The sequence below is a fragment of the Euleptes europaea genome, chromosome 6, assembly GCF_029931775.1.
Source record: "Euleptes europaea isolate rEulEur1 chromosome 6, rEulEur1.hap1, whole genome shotgun sequence".
Classification (NCBI taxonomy): Eukaryota; Metazoa; Chordata; class Lepidosauria; order Squamata; family Sphaerodactylidae; genus Euleptes; species Euleptes europaea.
The window spans coordinates 10,132,299-10,144,385 of record NC_079317.1 but is presented as its reverse complement, the minus strand read 5'-3'; the positions used below and the strand labels follow the sequence as shown (position 1 = coordinate 10,144,385).

At 46.1% G+C, this 12,087-nt stretch overlaps 1 protein-coding gene across 1 annotated transcript in view; it reads right to left on the bottom strand.

Annotated features, from left to right (window-relative positions):
- The window catches only part of MNAT1 (MNAT1 component of CDK activating kinase), a 132,358-nt gene that overhangs the window by 64,567 nt on the left and 55,704 nt on the right, over positions 1–12,087 (bottom strand). The window contains exon 6 of the mRNA XM_056851073.1: positions 9,036–9,161. Coding sequence (XP_056707051.1) covers positions 9,036–9,161 — 126 coding nt within the window. The remainder of the gene's footprint in view (positions 1–9,035; positions 9,162–12,087) is intronic.

The following is a 12,087-nucleotide window of genomic DNA, read 5'->3' as shown; positions in this document are numbered from 1 at the left end:
GATAACCATCTTCAAGTACTTGAGGGGCTGTCATATAGAGGAGGGTGCCGAGTTGTTTTCTGTTGCCCAAGAACGCTGGACCAGAACCAACGGGTTGAAATTAATTCAAGAGAGTTTCTGTCTAGACATTAGGAAGAATTTTCTAACAGTTAGAGCGGTTCCTCAGTGGAACAGACTTCCTCAGGAGGTGTTAAGCACTCCTTCCACAGAGGTTTTTAAGAAGAGGTTAGATGGCCATCTGTCAGCAATGCTGATTCTGTGACCTAAGGCAGATGATGAGGGAGAGCATCTTGGCCATCTTCTGGTCACTAGGGGTGTGGGGGGGAGGTAGTTGTGAATTTCCTGCATTGTGCAGGGAGTGGTCCCTTCCAACTCTATGATTCTATGAGGAGGAGTTGCTGCCCTCAACTTTTCCTAGCATGACGGTCTTTTCTAGTGACTTTTGTCTTCTCATAATGTGACCAAAATACGATAGCCTCAGTTTAGTCATTTTAGCTTCTAGGGTCAGACAAGAATCACTAGAAAAGACCGTCATGCTAGGAAAAGTTGAGGGCAGCAGGAAAAGAGGAAGACCCAACAAGAGATGGATTGACTCAATAAAGGAAGCCACAGCCCTCAATTTGCAAGATCTGAGCAAGGCTGTCAAAGATAGGACATTTTGGAGGACTTTGATTCATAGGGTCGCCATGAGTTGGAAGCGACTTGACGGCACTTAACACACACACAAATAAATTATATACAATAAAATAATTTTTAAAATTCTGCCCAGCAATTCAGCGTGATTAGCTCACAGCCTATCAGCTGGGAGCTGTACCATTAAAGGAAGACAGGACAACTATATGCTCTTCCATCCTCTTTCCTCCCTGGACTTTCATTACCCCATTGCCTGCTAGATTTTGATTTCTGTTTTCTGAATTAAGGGCAGCTAAGCAGCCTGTGCCCTGACCTGGATGGCCCAGGCTAGCCTGATCTTGTCAGATCTCAGAAGCTAAACAGGGTCGGCCCTGATTAGTATTTGGATGGGAGACCACCAAGGAATACCAGGGTTGCTGTGCAGGGGAAGGCACTGGCAAACCACCTCTGTTAGTCTCTTGCCATGAAAACCCCAAAAAGGGGTCGCCATAAGTCGGCTGCGACTTGACAGCACTTTACACACACACACAAGCAGCCTGTATATCTAGAAGCCCCGTGGCACAGAGTAGTTAAGTTGCAGTACTGCAGTCCAAGCTCTGCTCACGACCTGAGTTAGATCCCAACGGAAGTCGGTTTCAGGTAGCCGGCTCAAGGTTGACTCAGCCTTCCATCCTTCCAAGGTCGGTAAAATGAGTACCCAGGGGGTCACGTGTAGACGACTGGGGAAGGCAATGGCAAACCACCCTCAGCCTTTAAGCAGCATGTATAAGTCCTTCCAAGGGGGCTTTATGCACACTTTGTACCAAGAACAGGAAGACCAAAATAATTTCTTTAAAAAATATGCCTTAAGCCCAGGTAATTTTGGTAAACGTTTGATCGCTTTGATAGTTCTGCAGTTACATAGTAATCCCCAAACTAATTAAGAAGAGCTTGCCTGTTCGCCAGCAGGTTCGCACACACAACAAAAACGATCCGATGACAGAAGGCTTTTCAACCCACGCTGTCTGGGCTTACGTGTCAAACAGCAAAGCGAACAGAACAAGAAATGTGCCAGAGTTCAAACTTTTTGAATGTGGGCAGACGTGTCCCGACCTGAATGAAGAAAAGTTATAATTTTCTGACGCTGCCGAACAGACTTTATTATGGCAATTCAAAAAACCTGCAGGCATCGGGTCATGTCGGAGACGTTCCGGTGAACAAGGGGACACCTGGCAATATTCCCCAGTCGGCCCCCAACCTGTTGCTAGAGACACGTGCGCTCCAGGAAATAGTGAGGACCCCAAGAAAACCAAGGATTTCTGGGAGGTCTTAGTTAGGGCAGGCTGAGGGTGGCCCCCAGATTAGCAGGATTTGGGCTCCCGAACACCCGTGCTGTTGCAGAGGATGCTGGGACACACTTTCATTTGCGCATGCTGCAAAAGCCCAGGCTCACATATCGCGTTTAGCAAAGTGCGAAACCCTCCAACTGCGCTGCCTGCAGTTGACTTCCTCTAGTCAGAGTGTCCAGAGGAGGGCAACAAAGATGGTGAGGGGTCTGGAGACTGAGCCCTATGAAGAAAAGATGAAGCAGCTGGGTATGTTCAGCCTGAAGAGGCGAAGACTGAGAGGGGATATGATAACCATTTTCACGTATTTGAATGGCTGTCAAATAGAGGAGGGTGCCGAGTTGTTTTCTGTTGCCCCAGAAGGTCAGACCAGAACTAGTGGGTTGAAATTAAATCAAAAGAGTTTCCGTCTAGACATTAGGAAGAATTTTCTAACAGTTGGAGCGGTTCCTCAGTGGAACAGGCTTCCTCGGGAGGTGGGGAGCTCTCCTTCCCTGGAGGTTTTTAAGCAGAGGCTAGATGGCCATCTGTCAGCAATGCTGATTCTATTACCTTAAGCAGATGAGAGAGAGGGCATCTTGGTCATCTTCTGGGCATGGAGTAGGGGTAACTGGGGGTGTGGGGGGGAGATAGTTGTGAATTTCCTGCATTGTGCAGGGGGTTGGACTAGATGATGCTGGTGGTCCCTTCCAATTCTATGATTCTATGATGTAGTAGCTAAGAGTGGTGGACTCTAATCTGGTGAACTGGGTTGGTTTCCCCACTCCTCCACATTAAGCCAGCTGGGTGACCTTAGGCCAGTCACAGTTCTCTCTGAGCTCTCTCAGCCTCACCTACCTTGCAAAGTGTCTGTTGTGGGGAGAGGAAGGGAAGGGAATTGTGAGCCGGTTTGATTCTCCTTAAAAGGTGGAGAAAGTCGGCATCTAAAAACCGACTCTTCTTCTAGTGCCAGCATGGGAGACCCAGCCCCATTCAGGAATCACTATGACACTGCCTGTTGCTTTCTATTAAAAGTCCTCCCCTCTTGCAAATGAACTGCAAACATCCCAGGAGGACACAGTCTCACAATGCAACCGCAGCAGCACCACCACCACCAACAACAACAACAAGAAGAGTTGGGTTTTATATGCTGACTTTCTCTACCACTTAAGGGAGAATGAAATCAGCTTGCAATCACCTTCCTTTCCCCTCCCCACAACAGACACCCTGTGAGGTAGGTGGGGCTGAGAGAGCTGTGACTAGCCCAAGGTCATCCAGCTGGCTTCATGTGGAGGAGCGGGGAAACCAACCCAGTTCACCAGATTAGCATCCACCGCTCATGTGGAGGAGTGGGGAATCAAACCCGATTCTCCAGATTAAAAAGCACCGCTCCAAACCACAGCTCTTAACCCCCCCAATATCCCAGGCAGAAGCCAAATTAACTGATCAGCAAAATAGTCAGGGAAAGCATATTATGCATACTGCTCTTAGAAAGTGGCATGGTTGGGGGAGTGGGAACAGAGAGAAACATAATGTCCTGATGTGAAAGTCATGAACTACAGATAACATATTTAGTGTTTATTGTTCAGTTTTCACAAATATGGTGTAGCTAATTTAAGCCGAACGACTGCAAAGTAATAATAGACTTTTGTACTCACGGTAGAAATATAATACTAGATCATAATTATTTACTCAAACCACCTGGGATGCCATCTACCTATAGGGATGAATGGAAACAGTCTGGCGGTTGATATAATTGCTTTATTGTATCACATATTGTTTATTCTTGCATTTACTACTGAATTTTGTAATGAATTTCAAGTAATGATATGTTTCATATTATATGTTTACTATGTTATCTCCAACAGTGTCCTTGGCATGAATTTTTTTATTTCATTTGCAGACATCTCAGTTCTATTTCTCTTTTATCCTTTGTCTTTATTAATATTATATAAGAAAAATACAGTAACAAGCAAAACAGTCCAGAGTCTGTCCTGCTTTGAGATCCTGGGGAAGGCTTTCCTGGAAACAACGCTCTCCCCACAAGACATACATACACCACTATGCTGTCTGGGAAACAGAGCCATTTTCTCATGCCAATCAAGATGTACATGACAAGAAGAGGAGGAGGAGGAGGAGGAGGAAAAGAAGAAGAACAGAAGAAGAGGACGAGGAGGAGGAGAAGAGGAGGAGGGGGGCAACTCTTTCTGAAGCCAAGTCTGTAGGCTGCTTGGCTTGTGGACCTTGTGGACTCACGGAGTCTGACTTCTGCAGTTCGAACAAGATTGACACCCCAGATAACCTAATTCCAACTTGCACAGGGATATTTGGAGAATTAAGTAATTATTTCCACACAATGAATTTTGCCGCAGGGAACCAAACCAAATGTGTTAAAACAAGCCTGGCAAGTCTTTGATTTGAAAGCGGGTACTTCGGCGTTACACGTTGTCAGTTCTCTCTGCCCACCCCCACCCCCCGTTCTGAATTCAGCAACGAGGGGGTTGTAAAGATCTCCGAGCAACGTAGCAGATTAAGTCAGAGGCAAAATTAAAAGTTGGCAAGGCGAATGCGATGAAGGGTTAGAGCTTGGTTACTACTGAACAGCCTGAGGGCCAGGGTGACTGGAGGTCAGAGCCTGATGTAACCTTAAATAAACATCTGGCTTTAAAACCACACTGCTGGTCGCCCCTCTCCCACTGGAGCACCTAATCCAATTCGCCTCATGCTGCAAGGCTGATTCTCTGACCATAGGCAGATGATGAAAGGGAGGGCATCTTGGCCATCTTCTGGGCATGGAGTAGGGGTCACTGGGGGTGTGGGGGGGAAGGTAGCTGTGAATTCCTGCATTGTGCAGGGGGTTGGACTAGATGACCCTGGTGGTCCCTTCCAACTCTATGATTCTATGATCTGGGGTTATCATGTTGCCCACCAGACTAAACATATGTACCCTCTAAGGCTTCACATTAGTGGCTGCCAGTGGCAAAGGACAGAATAACATGGACTGTCATAGAATCAGAGTTGGAACGCGCAGAACAGGCCATCTAGTCCAACCCCCTGCTCAATGCAGGATCACCCTAGAGCAGCCCTGACAAGTGTTTGTCCAGCCTCTGTTTAAAGACTGCCAGTGAGGGGGAGCTCACCATCTCCCTAGGATGTGGCTGCTGCAGTCGTCTTGTTTGTGGCTTCCTAGAGGCACCTGGTTGGCCACTGTGTGAACAGACTGCTGGACTTGATGGACCTTGGTCTGATCCAGCAGGGCCTTTCTTATGTTCTTAGGTAGCTGATTCCACTGTCGAACAACTCTCACTGTAAAAGATATTTTCCTAAAATCCAGCCGGTACGTTTCTGTTCGCAATTTAAACCCATTATTGCAAGTCCTATCCTCTGCTGCCAACAGGAACAGCTCCCTGCCCTCCTCTAAGTGACAGCCCTTCAAATACTTAAAGAGACCAATCATGTCCCCCCTCAACGTCCTCTTCTCCAGACTAAACATTTCCAGCTCCCTCAGCCTTTCCTCAGTCAAGACATTCTAAAATAAGGGAGGTATCATGCTACATGTTACGGGAGAGAGGGAGGACACACGGCTGCCATTTTGGCGGCAGCTTTGCACTCAGGCTAAGGACTAGTTTGGCCCTGGCAACATGAACTATGAGTTCCCTGGTTCAAACCCCATCTTGCCAGTGTGGGGTAGTGGTTAAGAGCGGTAAACTCTAATCTGGAGAACAAGGTTTGATCCCCCACTCCTCCATATGAAGCCAACACTGAACACAATACTCTAGGTGAGGTCTAACCAGAGCAGAGGACTTGGTCTCCAGACCCCTCACCATCTTTGTTGCCCTCCTCTGGACATGTTCCAGCTTATCTACATCTTTCTGAAATTGTGGTGCCCAAAACTGAACACAATACTCTAGGTGAGGTCTAACCAGAGCAGACCAAAGCAATACCATCACTTCACGTGATCTGGACACTGTACTGCTGTTAATGCAGCCCAAGATCGCATTTGCCTTTTTAGCTACCGCTTCACACTGCTGACTCATATTCAGTGTTTGTTCTATTAAGACCCCAAGATCCTTTTCACACACACTACTGCTAAGACAAGTCTCCCCCATCCTATAATTATGCATTTGATTTTTCCTACCTAAATGCAGAACTTTACATTTATCTCTGTTGAAATGCATTTTATTGGTTTTAGCCCAATTCTCCAGCCTGTCAAGATCATCCTGTATCCTGGCTCTGTCTTCTACCATATTTGCTACCCCTCCCAATTTAGTATCATCTGCAAATTTAATAAGCATCCCCTCTATTCCTTCATCCAAATCATTTTATAAAGATATTAAATAACACAGGGCCCAGGACAGATCCCTGAGGCACTCCACTAGTCTTCTCCAAGTGGATGAGGAACCATTAACAAGAACTCTTTGGGTGCGATCTGTCAACCAATTATAGATCCACCTAACAGTAACAAGAGCTAAACCACATTTTCCCAATTTGTCAACAAGAATATTATGGGGAACCTTATCAGAAGCCTTACTGAAATCTAGATAAAATATGTCTACAGCACTCCCCTGATCCAGCAAGGTAGTAACTTTCTCAAAAAAGGAGATATGTTTAGTCTGACATGACTTGTTCCTGAGAAACCCGAGCTGGCTCTTAGTAATCAGATCCATCCTTTCTAAGTGCGCAAGGATTGACTGTTTGATGATTTGTTCAAAAACTTTTCCCGGTATAGAAGTCAAGCTGATGGGTAGTTACCCGGATACCCTTCTTGAAGATGGGGACAACATTTGCCCGCCTCCAGTCTTCTGGCATCTCACCTGTTCACCATGAATTCTCAAAAATAATGGTAAGAGGCTCAGAAATTACATCTGCAAGTTCTTTGAGTACCCTTGGATGCAGTTCATCTGGCCCTGAGGACTTTGTTTCATTTAAAGAAATTAAGTTTTTGTGCACTACCCCAACGCCTATCCCAGGCTGCAAGTCCCTTCCCTCATCATGAGTTCTGTTCATGCCACGTTGAGCACTGCTTCCCTCGCAAGAAAAGACTGAGGAAAAGTAGGAATTGAGCAGTTCTGCCCTCTCTTCATCTCCTGTTACAATTTCACTTTCCGGTCCCCGCAGTGGGCTTGTGGTCCCCACCGCAGCCAAGGAACAGAGAGAAAGAACGTTCAAGCCATGTATCGGAGCTCAAGAACCACAACTTGGCCAGGGGCTTTTAAACAACTGGGTTGGGGGGCAGAGACAAGAGAAACTTGTGATGTGCCTTTGCAGAGCTTTGCTGTAGGCTGGTTGGCAATCCTAGCAGCAACTGTACATGTAACACACAAGGGCCACACTGCATGCCTGCGCATCGCACCAAAGTGAGATCTGGCCTTTCAGGTAACCGCTGAGCATTTTCATTTGTTTATTTAAAAGATATGCATCCCGCCTTTCCATTCAATTAGGGCCCTCGTGGCAGCAAACAGCAATTACAGAAACATTAAAAAGCAACTTCGAAGACAGTAAATAGTGTGTGTGTGTGTGTGTGTGTGTGTGTGTGTATAATGAGGCCAACAAAAAAAGAAAAACATGTGGTTGCTCCCAGTAGCAGGAGCCAGCTCTGTGATTGTGTTTTGTGACCGCTTTGGTACATTGTTCTATTTCCTTATAGCAGGGATCCCCAACGTGAACACATTAAGCTGCCTTATACTGAATCAGACCCTCGGTCCATCAAAGTCAGTATTGTCTACTCTGACTGGCAGTGGCTCTCCAGGGTGTCAGGTAAAGAGGTCTTTCACATCACCTACGAGCCTAGTCCCTTTAACTGGAGATGCCGGGGATTGAACCTGGGACCTTTTGCATGCCAAGCAGATGCTCTACCGCTGAGCCACAGCCCCTCCCCTGGGGCGCCATGGCACCCGCTGATACCTTTCTAGGTACCCTCCAAGTGTTTCTAGAAAGTGGGTGTGGCCAGGTGGGGTTCTTGCCTAACAGAGCTTCTAAGTGGCCACTGGAAATCTGATTGACTGTGCAAATGAAAATAATGTTGTCTCAGTGGCAGGTAACACCACAGTGCTGGCTTTATTCTCTCTCTCCCTCCTCTTCCTCAGTGTATTTTTTTAAAAAACATCTTCCTCTTGTCCCCTGCACTTGAGCTTCCTTTGTGTGGGCCTCCACTTCCCAGGGTGACCATTTTGCGGTTGCGCCCACCACCAGGTGTCAGAATTCCAAAGATACCCACAGGCTCAAAAATGCTTGGGACCCCTGCCTTATAGCATCCCCTTCAAATTACTCCGCCACGACTTTAAGCACTGCTGTGAAATCTAAAAATTAGAAGATTATAAGAAGATAAGGAAAGCCATGCTGGATCAGACCAAGGTCCATCAAGTTCAGCAGTCTGTTCGCACAGTGGCCAACCAGATGTCTCCAGGAAGCCCACAAACAAGACGACTGCAACAGCATTATCCTGCCTGTGCCCCACAGCACCTAATATAATGGGCCTGCTCCTCTGATCCTGGAGAGAATAGGTATGCATCATGACCAGTAGCCATTTGGACTAGCAGCCATGGATAGCCCTCTCCTCCATGAGCATGTCCACTCCTCTCTTAAAGCTTTCCAAGTTGGCAGCCCTTACCACATCCTGTGGCATGGAGTTCCACAATTTAACTATGCAGATCATCTGATCTTGGAAGCTAGGCAGGGTCATCCCTGCTTAAGAACATAAAGACATAAGAAAGGCCATGCTGGATCAGACCAAGGCCCATCAAGGCCAGCAGGATGTTTACACAGTGGTCAACCAGGTGCCTCTAGGAAGCCCACAAACAAGACAACTGACTGTGTTCCATGGCACCTAATAGGCCTGCTCCTCTGATCCTGGAGAGAATAGGTATGCATCCACTACTAGTATCCATTTTGACTAGTAGCCATGGATAGCCCTCTCCTCCATGAACATGTCCACTCCCCTCTTCAAACCGTCCAAGTTGGCAGCCATCACCATGTCCTGGGGCAGGGAGTTCCACAATTTAACTATGTGTAGAACAGATTGGAAATGGACAAGCTGTACAACACAGAAAGCACTCTCTCTTTCTCTCCAACGCGCACACAAACGCTCGCAGGCCTTACCATTTTGATGCCCGTCGAGAACGCAACCGGCTTGACCAGTTTGGGAATCTCCAGCTGCATTTCCAGTTGCGTGGACCGATCTTTATGCTGGGCGAGCAGTAACGAGGCCGGCAGATGAGAACTTTCCTGTAAACGGTGTTTAAAAGAAAGAACAGAAAGGGGGGGGGTAAGAAAGCACACAAGAGTAAAATATTTAAAAGGCATAAAGAAACCATTCCCATTAGTGCTGCGTGTTCCTAGAATTGCATCTCAAAAGGCTGTTTTTAACAGAAGAATACAGAACAGCTCAATATCCCAGTTTACGAGAAAAACGATCACTTTGGGGTAAGAGGGAGAAAGCTGCACCCGGCTCATAAATCAGAGGAACCTGCAAACAGCCGTTTTTATAGATTCCCCATTAAATGACAATATAACAAGCCCCTTAATGCCAGAAGGCCGAGGCAGCCAAATGTATTTTGGGGAGGGGTGGGGCGGGGGAAATAAACTAATAATAATAATTAGAACTTAATCACGGCAGCAAGAGGCTCTGAAAGCCGTCTAACTTGGATCAGATGTTTATCTAAGACACATTCCTTTGACCAGTGAACTCCCTCCAGTTTCAAATTGTTTCCCCCATTAGATTTCACCTGGGGCCTTTTTCGAGGCGATCCTCGCTCCGTCTCATACAATAGTGCCATTGTACCCGCAACCGACAGTGCATTATTTTCTACTTTAGTGCCTTTTTATTTTTTTTAGGGATGCCAGTCAAACGTTTTAAAGTGTGGCGTTTGTGCATTGAAATAATAAAGCGTCTTGGGGGGGGGAATAATTGCTTTCAAAACTTATGAGTAGGCGACGACGGAAGGATTGTGCGGGCTTACGGAAAACGCACGGCACGTCGAGAAACGAAACCGCTGCCCGGAACTAGACAGGACAAGCAGGAGGCCGCGAGACTCGCAACCAAAATGATTAGGGGACTAGAGCAACTGCCCTATGAGGAGCGGTTAAAATGTTTAGGGCTGTTTAGCTTGGAAAGAAGGCGGTTAAGGGGAGACATGATGGAAGTCTATAAAATTATGCATGGGATAGGGAGAGTGGACAGGGAGAAGCTTTTCTCCCTCTCTCACAATACTAGAACGCGGGGTCATCTGCTGAAGCTGGAGGGTGAGAGATTCAAAATAGATAAAAAGAAGTATTTCTTCACACAAGCTGGGACCTTCTGCATGCCAAGCAGATGCTCTACCACTGAGCCCCAGACCCTCCCCAATACTTATGTATGACTAAGGAAATTCGTAATGGGATGCATCGCTCTGTTGGGCATACAGGGTAAACTCGACATAGGGGGTGCACATTGACCTCACCAGGTTTGGGTACACGTTGACATCACTGAAGGCAAGTGACGTCCATGGAGACTGAAAGCAACCTACGGGCATTTTCACAAAAGGAATTTCAAAATTATTGAAAAGGGGAGGCTCCATGAGCAAGAGCAAGTGGTTTGGGTTCAGCTCTTACTAGAAACCTTTGAAAGCTTATCGTGGTTTGCCCGGTGAGAGGATCAATACAGGTACGCAATGCTAGCAGCCAGTGAGCCCAAGACATCGGGGCCACACTGTGTACCTGCACATGTGCGCATCACACCAAGGTACAAGCTGGCCTTCCAGGCAACAGCCACACGTTTTCATTTATTTATTTAAAAGACGTGCATCCCCAAGGCGAATCTCCCTGGAGAGGGAGTTCCATAATTTTGGTGCCAACACCAGGAAGCCCTTTCTAGGACTGCCCCCATCTAGATTCAGACACAGGACCCCTAGGGTTACCAGGTATGATTTCAAGAGAAAAATAAATTATATATATATACATATAAGGCAGACCATTTTCTACATACAAGAATGTTTTGGTGGAGATGCATTCTAGCATGCAACTTCCCACCTGCAGCAGTCCACCCTAGGAGAAATTTTACTGTCCGGTTCTGCTCAGTTAATACAAACAGCCCCATATTAATTTACATGAAGCACTTGGAATTCTTGAGATATAGTATTAATTAACATGCTATATTTTTAAATTTGAGAAATCTGTCCAATGGCATGGAACTGACAGGAAGGTAACTCTCCTCTTCAGAGCCAATGTACATGCCGAGATCCCGAGATAATGACCCTACAATCCCTCAATCCAAAGAGAACAGCTACGATGAGAAGCATGGTCTTCTCAGTGGTGGCCCTGTTATATCCGAAGTACCTCCCCTCCAAGAAGTTCTCTTATGTTCCTGCCTCCTAATTTTTTAGACAACTGCTTTTAGAAGAATTTTTGGTCAGGGTATAGCCATGAACGTGGAAGACTTTGCCACTAGATTTAAAATGTTGCACAGGCTCTACTAATTTCTTTGGAAAATGTCGATGAGCTGTCTTAAACCCTTGGGAAAGATGGAATACAGATAATTTAAACAGGTAGCTGCATCCCAAATCACCAAGGGCAGCTTGTTATCATTTCCAGGTGGAAGAAATGTGTCAAAAGGAATATCCCAGGTATGTAGCTCATACATCATTTTAAAAAGGCAGAATGCTTGTAAAAATTTATTGATACGCATTACTATTTAAGCTTCACTGTGTTAGAACAGCAGTGTGCACTTCAAAAGAACATGGACAATTCCTGTCTTTAACATGAGGCTTTTAGAAACGTTGCTAAAAAAAACTATTTTTAAAAAAAAATATTGATTCTGCTTTTGTTGAATTGTGGCTCAGAAAATGGACCTTACATACACACACACACACAAACACTCGCGCCCCTCTCCGCCCTTCGCTTTACCTTTCAGCCATTAGCAACATATTTAGATATGTTTAGTAGCAATGCACGCACCAACGTCGTTAAATTACCTATTTTGGTCATGTTATAAAGATTATTTATAACTGCTCTTTTTTTGCAAGCCATCTGGCAAAATGGATTTCCAGTAAAACCAACTGCTGCGTAAGAAAACAACGTCTGCCCCCGCTAAATTAAAAGGGTGTTTAAAGCCAAGTTGGAAACACTTGAGTGACTCAGTGCAGTCCTCCCCGGCTCCCCACCGACACCGCTAACG